We start from the raw sequence: 21,049 nt of genomic DNA on the forward strand, positions 1-21,049 counted from the left end.
CTCAAAGCTAAAATTGAGTTCATACAGCAACACTCCATCAGTTCACTTTCATGTACATAAATAGATCTTTATTTACATTTCAGAAAAAAACTCCATATAAAAATAGTGCTGTACTTATGTACACATTGAAGCTTACTGGGTGTCAGCTGGGTTTTACAGTGTAGGTGGTAAAGATGACAGTGTCACAGGTACAACCAGCTAAGTCACATGACCCTCGTTTGTTGGCATAGCAACAGACTTTCAAATAGAACTCAAAGTTACCTCATTCAACAACCATGCAGTATCTTTAATTGAGATGAATTAATAGTCATAATTGGCCTCAAGTGTGTTTTTGCTCTTCATCTGTGCTGGATAAGCTTCCTCAATTGAAGCCAAATTTGAAGCTGAAAGGTCCGGAGCCGAACGGATTGAATCCCTGGAAGCCCTGGAAGCCTCCGTGGAAGTTGTGTTGCTGCTGACTCTCTGGATCCATGGGGTCTTCTCCGTGGTCAAACTTGGTTCTCATTTCTGGGCAAAAGACAAATGCATCAATAGGTCCTCAATAAAGAAACAAAGGAAGGCAGCTGGACTCTTGGAAGACTCTAATGAGAAGATTAGAAACATTGTAGGCGTGCTGATGCTACACCTCCCACCTGGGTCTGTTAGAACCTCTTTGGCCTGAGCGATGTCGATGAACTTCTTCTCAGCTTGCTTCTTTTCCTCTGGATCCTGGAAGTTGTCTGGATGCCACTGCTGAGCCAGCTTCCTGTACGCTCTGATAATCTCTTTCTTCTGGGCCGACCTGAACCGTTGAGACGGACGCGGTCAGTTTACCACATGCTAATACCAAAGTTACTACACGTCAGCAGTGCTCGCAATGCTGTTCCCACCTCTTAACTCCCAGAATCTTGTAATAGTCTCTTTTCTTGGACTGTTTGAGCAGTCGCTGGGCTCTCTCCAGGCCTTCTTTAATCTGACGGTCGTTTTCACCGTGTTTTGCTGCCGCCTCGTAGTCTCTGATAGCTGGAAAGATAAGAATAATAATGGAGTTGGGCAGCTAACAGGAGGAAGGCGACAACAGTGATTTCACATGGAAACGTGATGGGTTTTCTCTCTTCTACATCATCCTGCCATCGCTGCATTGACATGTTCAGTCGCTGCCGCCCTCCTGACAGACAGCAAACCTGATGCCTGAATAATAAACAACAAACAATAACACAGCTGACTCAGCACAGATAACACCCGTGTCTGAGAGCCACACTGATCATCATCCGTCATGGTTTCCTTTGCTGCTACTTTGCATGAGTTTTGGGCCGTGCCAGCTTCATCGGGCTCTAAAGTTCTTCACAACTGTGGTATAGGTTGCCATGGAGATTAGCCCTGTTGCCTCTGGAAAGGGAACAACGCACGCCCCGGTGTCATGTTGTCTCTGTGCCTCATAAAGACCCGCTCTGTTTTAATCCATAATTCTGACATCTGGAACTGGACATAAATCCAGTGGATTACTGTATAATTTCCATTTCTATTGGAACAGCTGAACCTGCGCGGTGCTGCGACTGATCTCTGCCACTACTGTCCAGTATGATGTCACACTCTCCTTAACCGCTGAGTTAAAAATGTGTACCATCAGAATGATTTTAAGTATTGCCAACACATTGGGATCGGACCCCAGCGTGTGCTGGCTGTTGGAGTCCACTCCGTTTGGGTTGTTTGAGGCTTGTTCACACCAGGAGGCGTGCTGGGGTGAAGTTAACACCCATAGGTGCTGACAGCTTAAGAGCCCACCTGAGGTTTGCTCCACATTAATGACAACACAGCTCATACGGGAGTGTGTTTTTCTACACTATATGTATTTTACTGGCAAAGTGAGGTCCTTTGGCCTGTCCTCACAAAGATAGGTTGTTTTTTTTTGTCATTTTATGTCGAATGAAAGTAAAATCTCCATTTTCCTTTCAATAGAAACATTGTCTCTCTGAATGAAAGTACAGTTGGTCGATTCTTCTGAGTAAATTAAAAACTGCCAGAGAGTTATTCCATCTCCTGTTTCAACAAACGTGTTTTTGTGCCTGTTGACTTATTCCATCTACTTGTATGAGCTGTTCACCGAGCTCAGACTAAAATTAAACATCACTGTGTCACGCTAACCAAGCAGATATGAATAAACATTCCAGCTGGAGCTGGGGAGGCACTGGGGACCTTTGAAGAGCATCTGAAATGCAAGGCATCGTTCCCTTTCTTCTAGTTCCCGTCACAGCGGCGGGCGGCAGTCTGAACACCAAAGAGCTGCAGCTCTGCCTTCAGGACCCGGGACATGGTGCAGGGGTTAACGGGCCACTAACTTTAAGTTCCACCGGTCCCGGTGACATTAAAATTGTTGTAATGCTCGACACAAACAGGGATGAACTAAAACAAGGCAAGGCTGGTTCTCCTCCCCTGAATCCTCACTTTCAGAGGTTTCAGCAGCGGCCGTCTCACACTGATCCACGTGCAGCCAGCCAAGGTGTTGCTGTGTGTTCTGGCACCTTCCCAGACCTGACGTCAAGCTAAATGTACCAGCAGAGCAGTTCAAACCGACTCCCACTTTATATCTGAACACACTGAGCTCTACGCTTCATTCTGAGATAAATAACAAGCGTTTGCTTCCACAGAAAGAACTCTGGCACTTACCTTCCTCATAGTGTTCCTCTTGAATGTAGGCTTCTGCTCTGTCCTTTAGTGTGTTAACGTTCTCTGGGTTTGTCTGGAGGACTTCGCTGCACACCGAGATCGCTCTGCTCGCCTGCTGCCCCTGCTCAGGACGCAGATATCGACACTATTTGTCTTTTTCCGCTGACCCAGAGACACATTTCCCCCCCGCTCTTCAAGCAGCAGGAAAACGACTATTGCTAATTAGCTTAGCACAGACCCTGATCCGGTCTGCTGTGGCCGGCTCCAGCTGCAGGACGTACCTGTGTCAGAGCGTGGCAGATCCTCTCCTTGGCCAGGACGGTGAAGTGATGCACATCGGGCTCGGTCTTCATCACTGCTTCGTACTTGTTTACAGCATCCTCGTACCTGGAAGGCAGCATCAGTGCCTTAATCCCTCTGTCAGTTTAATCAACAGGGATTCTTCTACAAGTCAAAGCTAACAGGACACCTGACGCAACTTCTGTTACTTATAACATACAAATGCTTCTAGAAAACATCCAGAAAATGGACGATATGTAAAAATTCCTCTCTGGGAGCTCGACTTGAGTCAGGATCTCACATGTACAGTATGCCTGGGCCAGCAGGACAGCACCGCGCCATCTGATTGGCCAAATATAGATGAGCAGTGTGTGAATGGGTGGCATATGAAAATGAAACCACACACACACACCCACCTCTGCTCCTGGATCAGTGCCTCTGCAGACAGAATCTGTTTGTTGAGCTTTCGGACTTGCTTGTAATGGCTGTAACACTGCTTGTGGTCTGGATCCAGTTTCAGGCACTCGCGCACTTCACTGCAGATGAGGAGGGAAAAGGCCTCAGTAGCTGAAGAGCTCCCTCCATCCTGGTCAACCACCGATAGTACAGGAGACGCGTCTTACTTGAGGGACATCTCGTGGTCTCCAAGAGTGTAGTAGATGGTGCTGAGTTTGTAGAAAGCCTGGGTGTTGTCGTTCTTTAACTTGGATGTGGCTTTCAGGTCGCTGATGGCCTTCCCCATTTCCCCCGTTTCAATGAAGCACTCGGCTCTCATCTCACGAGAGGCCACGTCCCAAACGCAGGTCTGTGAACGGCAGAAAGAACTGAGGCGCCGCGGGGGGGGGACACGGAGGGCACCTGCAGAACAGCAGCTCCGTGCCGGCTTACCTCGATGACGGCGTCCAGCAGGGCCGCAGCTGTCCCGCAGTCGCGGCTGTTGTAGCTGTCGTGCGCCTGAGCCAGCAGCCGCTGGATCTCATCGGACTTCCTCAGCTGATTCTGGGCTTCTCTCTCCTCTTTCTGGCTGGGATTGGACTTGAGCTGGAACATCAGAAGGCGGGTCAGAACACTGCACACGTACTGAGGGAACGTTGCCATGAATGAAGCAACATGTCTGGAAACAATGTAAAATCCACTGAATTGGTAATGAGGGGAGGTGGTGGCTTGATAAAATAAGCTGTTATCTAGGTTCTCATGCTAACAGTGCACGTTATTCCTGCACCCATTACACGATAATCATTCTTATTATAGAGGCCATCACAGAGCAATCCCAGCTAATGATGCTTTATTTACTAAATGACCTTGGTGAGAAATTCCACAACAATCAATTTTGAAAACATGAGAAGGTCTAAATATGATGGGTAATCTTAGCCAGAGGTTCAGAGTGCTGAAGCAGCAGAACAGGAGGCACCTCTGAAACTGCAAACTGCTCCGCCAAGGAGGGTTTATTATTTAACGGCACAAGTCTGGATGATTTCCAGCCTCAGGTCTTTAACTGCCCTCATGTCTACTTGGAGGTTCCCAGTTACAAGACTTCCCTCTGCCTCAAAGAGGCCCCCCAGACTTTAAATAATGCGTATCATAAATTAAGCCAATTGACAAGGTTAGAAGAGGCTGCCTGACCTTCATAATCCCCCATCTGCCCACGGGAAACAAACGTATTTTCCTGCACCTGAGAACGCCCGATGCTTTTAAAGGCAGATAGCAGGGTCATCTGTGGCTGCTGGGGATGTTGTCTAACGAACCGGGAAATGGTCATTGTAGGGGAAAACACTTCAGCAACATTTTAAAGCCCATAATAAGCTTTAAAAAAAAACAAAACAATTTCTCTGAGGGTCCAGGAGGATTTAGTGTCAATTGAATAATCATCGTATGGGTGATAGATCACAGATATCACATTATACCACCTCTGTGTCCAGACTCTCTTCTAAATTATAATAATTAGTTATTTACCTTTAATCAACAAGCCTCTAGCAATGTTACCTCATTAAAACAAAGGTAATACGCCAATTACTTGGATTATCTTCAGAAAGGTTGCTCATCTTGTATTCGAGGGTTAATGTCTCAAAACATCGCTGAGAGAGGCAGCAGATTATAAATGATGATTCCGATTAGAGCATCAAGCCACTGGGAGAGATCGGAGTCATCTTTCATTAATGGACCTAAATGAACCTAAAAGCAAGTAGCTCATTCCCCCACATATTGTGACTAAAGCAGTAGTAACGCACAGTTCCATGAAATAGGAATTGCTTCATGATCAAGGATGCTTGGCTTTGAAGGTTAAAGTCCATCCAGAATTCAAAACATCACTAAAATTTAAAAGGATCTTCAATCACCCATTATCAACATTTCCTGAAAATTTCAGTAAAATCCCTTCATAACTTTTTGAGTTATTTTGCAAACTGTCATGAGCCCCCCCCGCCACTCTGACGCAGTCCAACACTGCCACCTGCTGGACAGACCCGGATCCTCAGCGGTGAAAGGCCTGACTTCACTCACCACTTTCTTGTAGTCACTCTCCGCTTCATCCAGTCTCCCCTGCTTCAGGAGGAGATTTCCTCTTTGGAGCTGCGCCTTTAAAGAGAGGAGGGGAAACCAGTTTTGAATGAGGCTGTCAATACACTTAGTGACACAGCTGACACAACAGACTGGTTTCCCAGTCCAGCTGATCCCAGCGGCGTTCAGTTATTTAAATTCACGTTCCACGTGCTGCAGTAGAGGACATGCAAATAGTCCTAATCTCACTAACAACAATGTGAGGAGCAAAAAGAGGTCTTGCTCACAATCCGTCTAAACGTTTTGGCTTTAATCTGCACCAAGCAAGCCTCCTTATCCATCAAAAGCGCCACAACTCTCCAGTCATCATGGAAGGTGAATTGCAGTTGAATGCATGACATTAGCAGCCACTTCCACATGTTACCCGCAGCGGTCTAAACGGAGAACCTCACCGATGTGAAGTCTGGTTTGAGTTCAATGACTTTACTCAAGTCCGGCAGAGCCGACTTTGACTTCCCCATCGCCAGGAACACGGTAGCTCTGCTGTAGTAGGCCATGTAATTCTTTGGATCTCCATCTGCAAAGAAAGGACGTGCACACTGACCCTGTGGATATGATTAGCCATACATCTGGATGGACACGCGCCCGTCGTGCACGTCTCTTACCCACAGCTGCGTGGAAATGCGACAGCGCGTCTGCGAGTTGGCCAGCGGCGAGCAGCTTCTTTCCCATCTCCATATGGTGATCCACACTCCCATCCCTGCCGCATTTCACCCCTGACAAACACACGGCACACAACACGCATGAAGAGCGTGCACGTGAAGTCAGGACATGGCGGCGCACGGATCAATAAGTCACGCTGGTCCACGGTGACAGCGGGCAACACGCCTGTCAAGTTGGCAACTTGGGACTGTGACATGTTGTCGTGAGCGTTTATGAGACGAACACTGATGCCAGTGGTAGGACACGGCCAAAATATGTTAGTTGGTGCAGTTTTAGGAAATTTACTGGAAGCTAAAATCGGCTATGTACAGTAGGGCAATTGATAAGCTAGCTCGCTTAGCTTAGCCAATGCTGGTAATGTCAGTTCTCTGCAAGTTGCTCAGATTTAAAGCAGGCTTTGCTCAAAGTGGTCGGTTAGTTAGCGCTTTGGTTATTCTGCCGTTGACTGGCTTTGTTGGAAATTAAAAGAAACGAGCTTCTTACCTTCATATCTCAGGTCAATCAAAACAAGAACATATGGGACGTAGGACAGTAGTTTGCGAGCAGCGTGGTCGATGGAAACCATGGTTACACTTTCACCAGACGGCTCCTGACTTTGTCGACCTTACAACAACTTGTGGTCCGGTATCACCTGGATCTCAGCCGTCCCATGTGTTGACCAGCGGCCAACATTGCTCCTTTTTCCCCAGTCACAGACTCGCAGCGGACCGCTCCGACCCGGTCGTGGGCGACTCTGATTGGCTGTTGCCCTGCAAACCACGCCCACCGCCGCTCGTTCAACGGAGAGGAGCCACGGCAGCATTAAACGGTACAGTCCGCGTGCGCGCGCGCGCTCACTTCCCATCAAAAGTACTAAATATTGCTTTAAATTAGAATTTACATTATTTAAATATTTCTAAATATAAAAAACATATTATACCAACCAAAATGTACATAAACCATACCATATATAGCACATATATAGACACACCATATAACCACACACACGTTCATATTCATGTATATATGTATGTGTGTTGTGTGTGTCTCTATACACACATACATTCACAACCCAGCCCTGAGAGTAGTTTATATCTGATCATACCCATTTATATTTGTATCATAAGTGTGTTTTTACTACTGTAATTGAAACTGGATGCCTGCTTCAAGAACCAAAGAGAGAAAAGGAAAGTTTAGCTGTCAGTCTTTGTTATCACTCCTATAAACCAGTGATACTGCAGATTTTAAAGGAGATCTCAGAATACTTTTCCTTTATATCCTCACTTTGCTGAAAGCGGTGAACACATCCATTCATCTCTTCTTGATGTTGACATAAATCTCATTTCTTTAGAGGTTTGGATTGCTGACCTATATGTTTTATTTATACACTTTTAACTACTTCAAAATACAGTTTAATACAAACGCAGACAACCAAAAATATCTTCCAAGCGAAGCTCAGCCAGATAAAAGGTCACACATATTCAAATGACGCTGTGGTCTTTGAGGAGGTGGTGGTCCCCGACATGCTGCTGACCCGGCTGCCGCTGCCGCTGCTGCTGCCGCTGCCACTGCTGTCGATGGAGGTGATCCCTGTCCTCCGACTCCTTTCTGTAGGAGGAATCGACACGATGCTCTTCCTGGACGGAACAGCCGTGTAGGCAGCAGGGAACTGGTAGACCTGGAGTCTCTTTGGGCTGTAAATTTCCAATTGAAAATAAATAGTAATTTTCTCTACAAGTGAGTAAAAAACCAATAGATTTTAGGATCGTACCTTGATTGACAGCCTTCCCTCCCAGCAAATATACTGTAGATGAGACCTCCTACGACAAGTAAAGTTGAGCCTCCCCAGCCAACAAAAACACCGACTCCTATTTCAAACCTGGTGAATACCGTTAAATCTGTCAGTTTGTCTTGTGTTGAGTTTGCTGGTGGAAGTCAAAAGTGCACATACTTCTGAGCTACATAGCTGGGGTCTTGAAATTCTGCTCTGATTTTGTTGCCATAATAGGAGAACGCAACCATAGAAGACATCCCTGAAATAAACAGCACACATTAGTTCTAGCAACGTCTCACAGTGCTTTGCTGCTCTTGAATAAGTTCCCAGTACCTCCAATAAGGTAGTTCATCCCGCCGGCAAATGTGACTCTAGCGTTCACGATCTCCGTCCCCCCAATTTTTGTGCACTTCATTCCCACCAGCACCAGGATTGATCCAAAGAAGGACAGGATGATGGCAATGATGATGAGGGCGCGGCACATGTGGATGTCCCCTGTCCAGGAGCAACATCAAACGCTGGTTTCATGGCTTCCTGCGTGAATCACCTGCAGAGCTGTGCTTTACTCACAGTTCAGCGCCAGCATGGAAGGGATTCCCTTGCAGTCCGATACTCCGGTTGAGTCGGAGATGCAGTCCTTCCACAGGTTGGAGAAGTAGTTTGAAGTGGTCAAGACGATGCTCCCCACCTCTGACCAGGTCCAGATCTCTGTGGGCATGGTGGAACACACCAGGATCCATCCCGACACACACAGCACAAAGCAGCCAATCTCCATATACATCACCACAGTCCTGTAAGCCATGTTTGCTCCCACTCAGGCTGCCAGGTGAAGAAATCTCTGGCTCCACACTTCCTATCCAGTGCTGTCTGGAAATACGTCCCTCTGTGTACTGGGAGCTGCCAGGAACCTGCTAAACATGGTTTGTGTTCATCATCACATGTTTTCCCTTGAACTATGATTCGGTATAGTGGAGGTGTTTGTTGTGAGTTAGCCACATGTTAGCATACGCTGCTTGGGGTCAGTTTCGCTTACCATTCGACTCAGATGTTCCAGGTACCTCAAACAGGTGGGAACTGGCTCAACATGTTCTGTGTTTATCATCGCCTGTTTTGCCTTGAGATACAGTTCTGTACGGTGGAGGTGATTTTGACTTTGTTGTTAGCAAGATACACGTGACCATACATGATCAGCATGGGTCCCTCTCTTCTACCAATAGGCTAAATCTGGCAATAATCTGGACATGTAATTATACACAAACAATACAGGAAAAAATGCAAAAAAAAGTAATAAGGAAACTATACATTCTATATCATATATAGATGTTCTGGAAGATCTGTGCTGCTGGTGACCTCCTGACCTTTATATTTCTAAAGACTGAACTCTTTCCTCATTCATTTGATGTTTTAAGATGAGGTGCAAAATTAAAATGTCGGGTGGGTTTGACTGAAGTCAGGATATCTTGCATCACAGTACGTGGTGGAAAAGTGTGAAAGATTGTGTTTATGCTAGTTATCCAAAACAACAGCAGGACAGGTTTTTCAAGTCTCCGTTTGAAGACAGCAGCCCACCTCGTTTTTACCCAGTGTTGATTTAAATGTCATGAAGTGAGCAAAGTGTGTCGGGCTGTACATGTGTCAGTTTGCTCCAAAGGGTCAACAGAAATTACTGTCTCAAGCCCATCTAGTGGACAAATAAGGAACAGCAGATTGTTGATTTTTTTTAAAGTTCATATTTAAGATAAGGTGAAAGTGAGCTCAGAGACAAGGAACAGTCAGTGCAACATAAGAGCAACATACTGTTTCCTGATACCGGTAACAAGAAAAAAAACTCTGAAGCTTTTACATGAAACACACTAAATGCCAAGTCAGCAGCAGTGTGTGTGTCATGACTGAGGGCTTTAAACAATTTTGGTGAAATGTTGACTGTAAACCTTCTCAAATTTGCTTAGAGAAAATAACACAACATATTTGATGATACAATCCAACAACAAAGTGAATTCCTCAGTGAAATAATAACATATTATTTCCAAAAGATGCAAACCAAAGTCCACTTTATCCCCTTTATTATTGACTTACCGGTACATAAATGTGTACAGTCAAATACGTTCTCTGATTTAAATATTTTTATCAGTCAGGAGATAACCAGATGTTCAGTAGCACATGTGGGCACAGAGTTCATCAGGCTGAAGCTTTAGAAGCTTCACTTCTATTGAACACAGTACAGGGAACAGAACCTTCCCAGCTGAGACAGAGGGCAGCTCTCCGTTGACAGGCAAACACTAATACCTAACCTGTTATTTGGCATGGATGGATGGATACTGGGAGCCAGCGCAGGCTACGTTTAAAAACAAAAAAATAAAATAATTACACTACACAACACAGAAATCTTGCACAGTAATCAAAGTTGCTTGTCTAACCTCTAAACTGAAACTCACAACTAAGCAGGTAAAAATGTCTTGACTGTCTGGGTTTGTACTCAGACGTGGGAGAAACGGCCCGAGGTCACCAATGACCTTGGGGTTAGTTCAGGTAGGGAAAATCTTGGATGTGTGGAAAACTCCTGGCGATTTGGGGACATGATTTGTCCAACTATTATGGTCACATTACAACGGCGTCGAACCCTAGAGAGGGAGGGAGCATCAAGGAGGAACTGTCAGTAGACTGAAGCCAGCCTCTTGGTCCTGGTCCAATGGCTCCTCTGATGTCTTTACCTGCTGGTCAGGTCACATTTAATATGTTGAGAGTTGGGTGACTCGTGGTTCAGAGATTAGCACTGTTTTTAAAAGGCAAGAATGTCCAGAGTCCAGAAACTTTCCTTTGTGGCGTTTGCAAGCTCTCCTCTTGTCTGCGTCCAAAGACATGCATTTGGGTTTAGGTGTAATGGCTACTTAGGTGTGTATGGTTCTTTTTCTGTCTTCAACCCTGCGACCATGGTAACGGGTAAATATGTCTAAGATGAGTTTTCTTATTGCCAGATTTCCTTTGTAATTTATCACCAAGGGATTTAAAAGCAGCAAACAGAATTTAGCCGCATCAGAAAAGTCTCCATGTTCAGGAATCCATCTGACATTTTATAAAGACTCGCCCAGATTATGGTTATGCGGCTTTTGTCATTGACTCTCTCCCAATCCGATTGTTCTTCCTCATTACATGAAGCGAACATTTACACCTGTCAACTGAAAGGAATTTAATGGGATTGAAGTGAGCAACTGTTTTCACCTGTGTAAATGAAAAGGAAATCTGTTTTTATAAATCTCTCCTAGTTTGATTATTGTGCGACACACATTAAGAGCGGAGCAGGTAAATGTTCGTTTAATTAGATAAAGCATTGTTACAGACAAAAAGGTTGTAAACGTTCAAGAAAAACACGAGTTGACAAAGGCCGGCGTGCTTTAGCTCCGTGGCTCACGTCGCCTCTGCCTGCAGTCTCCTCCTTTTTTAGCAGAAATGAGAGTGAATTCAAACCGTGATGTGGTGGGACTGGTCGAGCTCTGTGGTCCTAAATCTCCTAAAAAGTGACCGTCTCCCTGGAAACTGGACTTGCGCTTGGGAACTACACAAATGCGTCTCTCTCTGACACTTTTGTCGGGGTCGTCTGGGAAATCTTTGAGATCTTGGAGCTCCTGGAGAGTCTTGAGCCCATGTAAGTTCCGTACAGTCTGGATGGTCTGTAGTATCCAGTGTACAGGCCCCTGGTGCGAGGGTACATGTACGTGCCTCCCCCATTTGCATATACAACCTGACTGTGAGACCACAAACAGGCCAAAGTTATTAACACTTTAAAATAATCACTTCCAGAAACAAAGAAGTGTGTAGGTGGGTCAATGAAGGTACCTTTCACGGCGTAGAACATAGCAGACCGTCACAGCGTAAAACACAGCCCCCAAAAAGATGAGGAAACATCCCACCAATCCCAGAAATATGGGAGGACCAAGGTCATACCTGGAATCAAGTCATTTTAAGAACAATCACATTTTTATTTAAGGGGTGATATTTTCCGGAACTATAATTCTTTGTGGGAGTATCGTGGTGGGGTGTGTACCGTAACACTCCCGGCCCAACACTTGGGGCAAAGGTTGTCCTGGCGATCCTGTTGATGTATAAACAGTAGCCAGCAATATTGGATATACCTGGGTGGTGAGGTATCGTCCATTCAGAGAGGAAAATGAAGGCAAAACACATTTATTCATTTAGGAGCCACACTCACCTCCTACGAAATGAAGCACGGCTCCAGCAAAAACGAGCTTGTCCTTAAGTTTTTCCGCTCCGCCAATATACGTGCACTCCATCCCGATAAAGCAAAGCACCACGGCGAAGAAGCCAAGAGTTATCCCACACATGAGCAGTCCACGGACACCCTGGACAAAAGCTACGGGATAACAGGAAGCTCTAAAGTATCGCTACCAACAGTACACTGAATACACTGGAACATTTTTATAGTTTTATATTTATATTTATATTCATATTCTATTTTTAATTTATTCTATTTTATTTCTTATTTTATTATATTTTTATTATCTTTAATAGGTTTAATGGGGTGTAATGGTGGTGGGAAATGTTGTACAGTGCTGTATGTTTCTTTGGAGATGCTAATTTCCCTGATGGACACCCCCTAAAGGGATCAATAAAGTACTCTTGAATCTTGAATCTTGAATACACGTTTAAAAAACTTGTCCTACTTTCAACTTCTTTAACAAAATCAAATCTGATGTGTCAATGATGGCATAAAGATTTCTCACCCTATTTACAATTAAAAATGGAAGTTGGACCAAACACACACACACACACACACACACACCACACACACACACACACACACACACACACACACACACACACACACACACACAGAATGCGATGGTTATCTGTACTTGGTTCTAGGTTCTTACGTGTTACAGCCCAGAGCACAGGGAAGTCTCTACAGTTGGTGACGGCGGTAGAGTCGGTGAAACAGTCCTTCCACAGGTTGGACCAGTACCAGGCCACCTTGATGATAAAAGAACCTCCTTGTCCTCCTAGTTGTGTGATCCTCCAGTAGTCCATGGCTATGGTACACAGCACAAACACCCATCCCAGCGATGTGAGCAGGAAGCCAAAAATTTGGATCAGACGTTTCCTCATTTCTGAAGCTGCTGGGTTCTCTCTGTGGTGCGACGTGTGCTGGGCTGTGCGTCTGTCTTGGTGTCATCGTGCGCCACCTGTGTTGATGGGAACTTTGAGATGTTTACTGTAAACCCTCTGGAGTGTGCTGCCCTCATTGAGTCATCCTCTCCACCTCTGTCATATTCCAGTTTCATCAACAACCGATCCATCCCAAAGGACGGAGAACAAAGGTTTAAAACCGACGGGACACTGGAATAAAACAAGACCGTGGGACGCGCTTTGCAAAGTTCATTTTATTTGCACCTCTTTCCCTTCTGCTTATAATCTGTTAAGTTGCAAATTTGCTTTTTACAGAATTAAAGTTAATGATTACGTCATAGAAGACAAGAGAATCCACGTTCGACACAGCTTTAAATATTGTCATTACAGATTAACAACATGTGCTGGTTACTTGCAGTTAAAAGTACAACCAACAGAGGATGTCTTACAAAATACTGTATCAAAAAGGACATCTAGAAAAGACAACACGAAGATATTGAAGAAGGTATCGAAGATTTAGACTAGCAAGATCCATTAGGGTGCTTTAATCCTGGAACATATCTGTAATATTTGATGTGAAAAAACAAAAATGGGAAAACCAAGTAAACCATAATACAACAATAAGAAAGACATGTAAATATTAAAAGCCCTAAACCTGAAAGACGCCAGCAGAACGTAGTGCTGTTGGAGAGAAAGTGCTACCATTTAACTGTGCGCACGTCTGCACCACAACGCTCACACGTATGCGCTCTTATCAAAATGCTGCATCTTGGAGGCGTCGCTGTATTCTGGAGGTGGTCTCTGGTTCACGGACTTGGCCTGAGCTCTCGGGTAGGAGGAGACGTGAGAGTGTGAGGCAGCACCTTTGTAGATATATTTAGTCTGCCTGTGGCTTTAAAGAGGCAGAACACACACAGAACAGTAAGCAGGGGGGGTTCAAAGCAACAAAGGCTTCTGATTTGCTGCTACAGACCTTTTCGTGCCTGCGATTGAGAAGCACAACATGGAGCCCCCGAGAATGCAGAGAAGAGAACCGGCCCAGCCGATGAACAGGGCAGCTCCCAGCTCATACCTGCAAACAGCCACAGCTGAGGAACGGAGTAAAAACGGAGTAGAAATGTTCTTTTCCAGTTGCTTTCTTCTTACTTCTGTGCCACATACAACGGGTCAAAGAACTCTGAGGTGATCTGGTGCGCGTAGAGGGAGCAGGCTGACAGTGAGCACAGGCCTACGCAGGAGAGGAAGGAGCAATTCGGTCAGAACTGGGAGATCACAAGGATGCCTCACTTTCCAAAAGGCTAACAATAAAAGAGCACTCACCACTCAGGATGAAGTTGACACCAGCGAAACAGGCGATCCTGCCTTTGCTCCTGTCGCTTCCTCCAATTTTAGTGCATTTCATTCCAACCAGAGCGAATATAGAGCCAAAAAACCCCAAACAGATGGCTGCGATCATCAGTCCCCTGCATGCTTGGATGTAGCCTGCACACACCAAGAGAGCCGTCAAAGCACCAAGGGAACGGTTGTAGTCTCCACCCTCCGCACGGCCAACGGAGCGGTGACCTTATGACCGATTTACACATAAAGGATCCAAATGCAATTTGTCCCGACTGGGCCTAATTGTTTTCAGGCCCGTCGAGCTTAGCGTGGTGAGTGTCCTTGGAGGAAATCTGTCATTCAGGTGTGATATTAAGACAAATATTACCTTGAAAGTTAACCCCTGAGACTAGTCAGCCGTGGGAGAAAGTGCCCGAGGTTACCAGTAAATCTCCCGAACCGCGTTCAAGCTCTGAGAACTGAAGCTAAACATTGACACAGTTGAAGGTAAAGGGTTGATTCCTGGATGTGGTTTAGGGCTCCGGGATATCAATTTGTGAATCCCCGAGCAAAAGAAACCCTCTATGAATGAACAGGTGCACCAGAAACTCAAAAAGGAACCTTAAAAACATCAAACAAATTCGAGGTAACAGAACAACGGAACTCAAGCGAGATCATCATTGAATAACAGCCGCTGACCATCCAGCGCCAGCATCGAGGCGAAGTCTTTGCAGTTGGACACGCCAGTTGAATCAGTGACACAGGCCTTCCACAGGTTGGACCAGTAGGTCGCCGTAGTGATGACCGTCCCATCCAGCGAGGACACTTTCCAGTAGTCCGTCGGCAGAGTGGAGGACACCAGCACCCAGCCCACAGTGCTAAGAACGAACGCCAAGATCTCCTGATACATCTCGCAGCGCGGATTCGGCTGGGCGGCGACCCGGTGTAGAGATCCGAGGTTGAGGCTACCCTGGTTGGTAAGATTCGTTGGAAATGTAGCCGGGCGCTGCCCTACTAACTTTAATGAATAGGCTGTGATTGATAGTTAATGTATCGTGGACTGCGCTATTCTGTAGGGAGGAGTTTTCTTAAACATCAACCGATGACCAATGGACTGCGAGTGCGTCTGCCACCCCCGCTTTGGTCTACCGCGTCATAGATGATGGGGGACGCGTGAATGAGGTTTAGTGTCGCAGCCCGGCTCGGGCCGCTTTTCTGGTGATGTCATCAGAGATTTCAGGATCTGCTTTGTCATTGAGAAATAACATGCAAACGACGTCTAAGGAACTTGCTGTTTGTCTGTCTGAAAATATAAAGCAAAGGCTTCGCAACTGTTCTGTTCGCTCGCTTCATTTTAACTCTCTTCGAAGAAAAACAGGACCCAGTAAAAGATGATGATAACAAACAGCCACATTCATTTATTTAACAGCAGCGAAGGATACAGTCATTTGTCCATATTGTAAAAGCATGGATATGACAAATTAGATGTACAAAGTGTATGAAGTAGTTTATTTTATTTAACATTAATGTTGAAGGACAATGATACTGTTGTGTCCTATTTTCTTTATGATTCTGCACAAAATAGAGAATCGACTACGTTCCCTTAGCTTACAGGAGACACCTTTTTGTGAACATGGTGTGGTCCTAGCTCAGTGTGGTCCTTAACTGTGCTTACATCACATTTACCTACAGACTCACCTTTGACAAATTACATAGATGTTCCTGTTATTTTGCATTTGTTTTTAGATATGTCTGTCAGCATGGTGCTGATGCAGTGCAGGACACACACTACGCTGCATTATTCACCTATATTTAAAAAGTGCTTTATAAGTGATGTTTCTGTAACCCTGCAGAGGAATGCTGACACGCACGCACACGCAATAAATCAGAGCGCCATCAGGTGGAACCGCTGCAGAGAGGTTGGAGTTTATGGGCATCGCACTGCTGCCACCATCAGGCCACAGTGGGAATTACAAAACACTTAGTTCTCCTTTATAAAGTAATTATTTCTGGAATAACAGCTAAGTTTTAAAGTGAATGTGTAAATTCAGTTATTTAGTTTTAAACTTAGCATTTTATTTTAAATACTGTGATTGGGAAATAATACAAATAGACCAGTTAGAGTTTATTTTGGAAAGTATTGGTTATTTTCTGCAGGAAAAAGGATGAAATAAAACAATAAATTAAGTGATGATGGTAAATGAAACATCACGTGACGTCAAGCGTCATTTTGTATATTTGCTCTCTGCCTCACTCACTTTCGACAGCTTCCATGACTAAGACTTGGTATAATATTCCAACAAAAGGTTACATATTTGCTACTGTTAACTTGTGAACCATAATGTAGACCAAAAATTATTCTTAGAGATATTCTATCCTAGGGAAATAAAACCTTTTACATTGGCTTTTATGTTGACAAGCTATCATCTTTGTAAAGGAAACAACATCATTTAGAAAATTTTAAAAAACACTAATGCCTGTTGTTATTTTAAAAGCAACCATTTGAAACTCTAAAAGACAAAATTTGATATTTTCAATTATAGTCTTAAGCAACTTCACTCATGACATTGTCTCTCCATTTCAATATAAAACATTTTTGACTAGATCATGTATGACTTATTTAATAAACTAGAACATCATTGATACTACAGTGAAGATGTTTTGAGCATTCCTGAACACATTTCTATGCTGAAATACTGAATGTTTTGATGCTATTTTTTAAAAAAAAATTGCACTTTCTCCTTTCTTAACACTTCACACATTTGTGTGATGATGGAGGATTTGTTGCCTTTTTCTTTACACCACATTGTCGTACAACAAATATGGGATCAGCCATGTTCTCAGTCTTCTGTGCTAACGTGACAGATGTATCAGCCATCAATCTGAGTTTTCTGAGAGAACTCAACTTACCTTCCAGCTTCAGGATGGTGTGATGAGGTCTGCAATGCAAAGCTCCAATAGCATTTCCAGCACAGTTGTTCCACAAACCCTGGAGAACCCAGGTGGCGGTGATGACCGAGGATGCCCGGCTGGTAGCCCTCCATTCATTGGACACCGTAGCGCCGATGGTCGCACCCAAACCAGCCAGGCCGCTAACAAAAGCCACGATCTGGAGGCCTGACATTTGGATATTCCCAATTTTTTTGGAGATTTCTTTTAATGGTAAGAAATAAAAATTGCTGCAGGCTGTCAAATTACACTGTGGACATGTGTTTCACTGTGATGATTTACAGACGGAAGATCATGCATGGTGGGAATGGTGGTGTCTCACAGCGGAGGCGCACAGGAAGAGCGAGCTGGCTGTTAGTCATTAAATCTCACCCCATTGCATCCAAAGTGCCCTCAGTTTTGGTCTAAAAATAAGGACAAGTACTGTATTAACGCCTAAAACAACAGAGGAGTAATCAGTGATCTCAAAAAAACAACATACATCATAGCAAAGTCCACTCATGGCTCCTATTACTGCTCACAATATTTAGCAAGGCAGAGACTAATGATTGCCAGCTCGTATGTGAACGTGTGAAGAAAGTTCAAAATAACCTGTGAAAGAAACAGTGCATGCAGTATAAATAAAAAAGGATTGGAAATAGAATAGTCCTCAGTAAGGGGGGGGGTGGGGTGATTATGCTATGTGCCAGAAAGACAGTTTTCACTACTTTTGGTCAGTTAAAAGGGTTAAAAAAAATCACACCATTTTGTATATCTACTGTCAGTTATTAACACTAACACACACATTTAAGTCAAATTTGAATATATAGTGTTAATCATTGGGATAAAGTGCTGTGTATTTTTCAATAATAATAATAATAATAGTTAAATTGATCCTTTCAGCCCCGGAAGTAAAGACAAAAAACAACAACAACAACAAACAACATAAAAACAGGAAGCTTAGATTAAGAACTGTTGCAGCTGGATTAAATCAAACAATGTACTCACTGTACCAAAGTTAACGGGTCACCAGTGTAAAATGTGACAGCTAAAATCCCCAAAGTATAAACACGCTGAAGAGAATTTTGAACTCTAAATCCTTACTTTGTATGTTTTTTTGTTTTTAATTTAAAACGCTAATTTACCATCAGCATGCTTTGGTCCCCGAACAGTCATTAGACATTAATAATCATGATACAATAATCATAAGTAATATACATCGATCTCCATATTTGAATTTGAGTTAATTAGTTAACTAATTACCTAAATAAACTGATCAGTGTGTTCCTCATTTTTGAATTCGCCAGGATTATTTATAGCCTGAACGCGCGCACGCTCCTCGTGGCCAGCGTCGCTGGAAACTTGTCAGCCAATCAGCGTGGCGGGTGGGCGGGCCTTGGGCGGCTCACCTGACAGCCGGGGCTGTTGACATCAATCGTCCTCATGTCCTCAGTGTCGCTGAGGGTTCTCTTGACGACCCTCACGGTTTACAGCAGCTGACCTTCCAGGGTTTATCGAGTCCCCCTGCAGAGGCTCCAGAGAAAGAAGCCAGGTTCCTGTTACAGTTTCCAGGGGAATGGAAGCTCTGCGGAAGGAGGGGAAGGATAATCCGTCGGCCTCTGCTAATCTGCTCTCCAAGATTTTCTTCTGGTAAGAGGAAGAGTGACAGCCGTGTGTGACAGTGGCTGAGTGGAGGGCTCTCCTGTCTGGCACCTCTCTACACGGGCTCCATCACAGATAATAACCATATATGCACAGTAGCTAGCTCCCATGCACTCCTGCTCCTTTGTCTGTCTTATAGTCAAACTTCTGCACTGAGTTGTCCATTAATCATTATATACAGAAATGAAACACAACTGAGTTGAATCTGCAGTCAAAATCTTTTTTTTTATATGTGTTGTGTGTTGTGTTGCTGAGTTCAGCTTGTTTGCATAAATAGGGAAGCAGTGAATGAGGCTTTATTGGATGTAAACAAGTGTGCTGATGCTAAGGCTTTCTCCCTGTGTGGATGCTAGCTGGCTGAATCCCTTGTTCAGACTGGGCTACAAGAGGAAGCTGGAGGAAGATGACATGTATAAGGTTCTCCCCGAGGACGCATCAGCCAGACTTGGAGAGGAGCTGCAGGGGTAAGCTGAGTGAGAACTGGTCATGTGAGTTATTGTGTAGTTTGCCAAAATCAAATCTTTTGAGTTGGTGACGGCTAATTATAGTCACACAAAAATGAGGACTTTATTCCCCTAATAAGCAGCCAAACTCCTCATCCACGTTTTCGTTCTTTTCTGTCCCCGCACCCCCAGCGCCGTCCACCCTCCCCACCTTCTTTTCAGGAAAGTTGTTGTCAGTCTTGACTCTGAACTTGACCTTAAAATTATATTTAGCGCTGCCATGAGGAGCAGGCAGCCTGTGCCTCACACACAGCTAATCCCAGCACCTCTCGCTGTGGTTGACACGTTACGGGGCGATCTTACAATTGTTGCTTGGCTCAAACACAGACTGTGTAGGGCTGAACTGGATTAATCCACGTCCTGTTCCTGGTTTTCACAGGAACTAATAGCAGTGTTGTTGGCACCTTCTGCCTGGACTGAATACCAGCCATGTTTTAAAACTACTCTGTTATTTGTCTGCCCGGGCGCTGCATCTGTAGTGTTCTCCAACTCATGGCGACCTCCTCACAGGTACTGGGACAGAGAGCTGCAGCAGGCAGCGAAAGATCTGCGCTCACCTGAACTCGCCAAAGTTCTGGTTCAGTGTTTCTGGAGACCGTACTCCCTCATCGGAGCGTACATGCTTGTAGAGGTACTGAGCTTCGGTGGCTCTTCACAATGAGGTGTTGCTAAGAAGCATCGCTCCCCTCTGTGACTGCTTTGATTTTCCTGATTAGGAAATCATCAGGATCATTCAGCCGGTGCTGCTTGGGCAGATCATCTGGTTCTTCGAGAGTTACGGCTCCACCGGCACAGCTCGGGTCCACGACGCCTACATGTACGCTGCAGGCATCTCGGTGTTGACGTTCGCCCTCACTGTCCTTCACCATCTCTATTTCTACCACGTCCAGCGGGTCGGGATGAAGATCCGCGTGGCCCTGTGTCACATGATCTATCGGAAGGTGAGCCCGCGGGTGCTTCCTGCTGTTGTGGCGTTTCTGTGTTATGTTGGGTTTTAATGTGTGACGCCTTTGTTTTTATGAAGGCTCTTTGTCTGAACAGCAGAGCGTTTGCCCAGACGACCACTGGACAGATCGTCAACCTCCTGTCCAACGACGTCAACAGATTTGATGAGGTAATCGTCTGGCATGGTTCAAGGTTGCCATCAGCAGGTCCATTTACCTGACCCCTTAAAAAGTCACCGTTTTCCTACAGGTCACCTTATATTTGCACTTTTTGTGGATTAGCCCTCTACAAGTAGCCACTGTCATAATATTGCTGCTGTACGTGATTGGACCATCATGCCTTGCGGGAATGTCCGTCCTGTTCATTCTGATGCCTGTACAGACTGTTTTTGGACGTCTGTTCTCCACTCTGAGGTTTGTCTTCCATCTCCGGTTTTAGCCTTTTCTCCATTTGCCACTCTCACTTCCTGCTGTTTCAGGGCCGAAACGGCGGTTCTGACGGACGACAGAATCCGCACCATGAATGAAGTCATCTCCGGGATCCGGGTGATAAAGATGTACGGCTGGGAGAAGCCGTTTGCTGCGCTGGTCAATGAGGTCAGAAGGTAGATCCATTTTCACTGTCATTTCTTGCAGGTTTGCACTGATGTGATGTA

At 44.9% G+C, this 21,049-nt stretch overlaps 5 protein-coding genes across 9 annotated transcripts in view; 1 reads left to right on the top strand and 4 right to left on the bottom strand.

Annotated features, from left to right (window-relative positions):
• Positions 1-41: 41 nt before the first annotated feature.
• dnajc3a (DnaJ (Hsp40) homolog, subfamily C, member 3a) lies at positions 42-6,886 on the bottom strand. Its single transcript, XM_057036031.1, has 12 exons — positions 6,628-6,886; positions 6,087-6,197; positions 5,874-5,998; positions 5,425-5,499; positions 3,814-3,966; positions 3,549-3,730; positions 3,342-3,461; positions 2,928-3,033; positions 2,647-2,767; positions 870-1,002; positions 633-781; positions 42-507 (listed from the first exon to the last, which is right to left on the bottom strand). Exons 1-12 carry the CDS (start codon positions 6,707-6,709, stop codon positions 362-364), a joined length of 1,503 nt encoding a protein of 500 aa, XP_056892011.1. The 5' UTR covers positions 6,710-6,886; the 3' UTR covers positions 42-361.
• Positions 6,887-7,310: 424 nt separating this feature from the next.
• On the bottom strand, positions 7,311-8,806 carry LOC130529524 (claudin-10-like). The gene is made up of 5 exons (XM_057039853.1): positions 8,468-8,806; positions 8,231-8,392; positions 8,075-8,156; positions 7,895-8,002; positions 7,311-7,817 (listed from the first exon to the last, which is right to left on the bottom strand). The coding sequence occupies exons 1-5, from the start codon at positions 8,697-8,699 to the stop codon at positions 7,595-7,597; spliced, it is 807 nt and encodes a 268-aa protein (XP_056895833.1). The 5' UTR covers positions 8,700-8,806; the 3' UTR covers positions 7,311-7,594.
• A 1,137-nt stretch (positions 8,807-9,943) lies between these two features.
• Positions 9,944-13,098, bottom strand: LOC130529528 (claudin-10). Its single transcript, XM_057039867.1, has 5 exons — positions 12,787-13,098; positions 12,105-12,266; positions 11,940-12,027; positions 11,732-11,839; positions 9,944-11,640 (listed from the first exon to the last, which is right to left on the bottom strand). The coding sequence occupies exons 1-5, from the start codon at positions 13,016-13,018 to the stop codon at positions 11,451-11,453; spliced, it is 780 nt and encodes a 259-aa protein (XP_056895847.1). The 5' UTR covers positions 13,019-13,098; the 3' UTR covers positions 9,944-11,450.
• A 175-nt stretch (positions 13,099-13,273) lies between these two features.
• Positions 13,274-18,445, bottom strand: cldn10b (claudin 10b). Of its 2 annotated transcripts, XM_057039880.1 has the most exons (6): positions 18,430-18,445; positions 17,267-17,709; positions 14,360-14,521; positions 14,186-14,267; positions 14,013-14,111; positions 13,274-13,931 (listed from the first exon to the last, which is right to left on the bottom strand). In XM_057039880.1, the coding sequence occupies exons 2-6, from the start codon at positions 17,478-17,480 to the stop codon at positions 13,775-13,777; spliced, it is 714 nt and encodes a 237-aa protein (XP_056895860.1). In that variant the 5' UTR covers positions 17,481-17,709; positions 18,430-18,445; the 3' UTR covers positions 13,274-13,774. The 2 variants fall into 2 exon arrangements, with proteins under 2 accessions (XP_056895860.1, XP_056895869.1); XM_057039889.1 differs by lacking the exons at positions 17,267-17,709; positions 18,430-18,445 and adding an exon at positions 15,056-15,393.
• Positions 18,446-18,677: 232 nt separating this feature from the next.
• The window catches only part of LOC130529509 (ATP-binding cassette sub-family C member 4-like), a 28,606-nt gene continuing 26,234 nt past the window's right edge, over positions 18,678-21,049 (top strand). The window contains exons 1-7 of one of the 4 annotated variants that reach the window (XR_008951594.1): positions 18,678-18,934; positions 19,300-19,410; positions 19,960-20,080; positions 20,166-20,390; positions 20,474-20,563; positions 20,644-20,807; positions 20,873-20,998. Coding sequence is in view for 3 of the 4 variants with exons in the window: in XM_057039817.1 (XP_056895797.1) it covers positions 18,861-18,934; positions 19,300-19,410; positions 19,960-20,080; positions 20,166-20,390; positions 20,474-20,563; positions 20,644-20,807; positions 20,873-20,998 (911 nt within the window). In the remaining variant the exon portion in view is untranslated. Of the gene's footprint in view, positions 18,935-19,299; positions 19,411-19,959; positions 20,081-20,165; positions 20,391-20,473; positions 20,564-20,643; positions 20,808-20,872; positions 20,999-21,049 lie in introns of those variants that run through there. The other 3 variants (XM_057039817.1, XM_057039828.1, XM_057039840.1) reach the window with 3 other exon arrangements.

This window comes from Takifugu flavidus, chromosome 1 (genome assembly GCF_003711565.1).
Source record: "Takifugu flavidus isolate HTHZ2018 chromosome 1, ASM371156v2, whole genome shotgun sequence".
In the NCBI taxonomy this organism is placed as follows: Eukaryota; Metazoa; Chordata; class Actinopteri; order Tetraodontiformes; family Tetraodontidae; genus Takifugu; species Takifugu flavidus.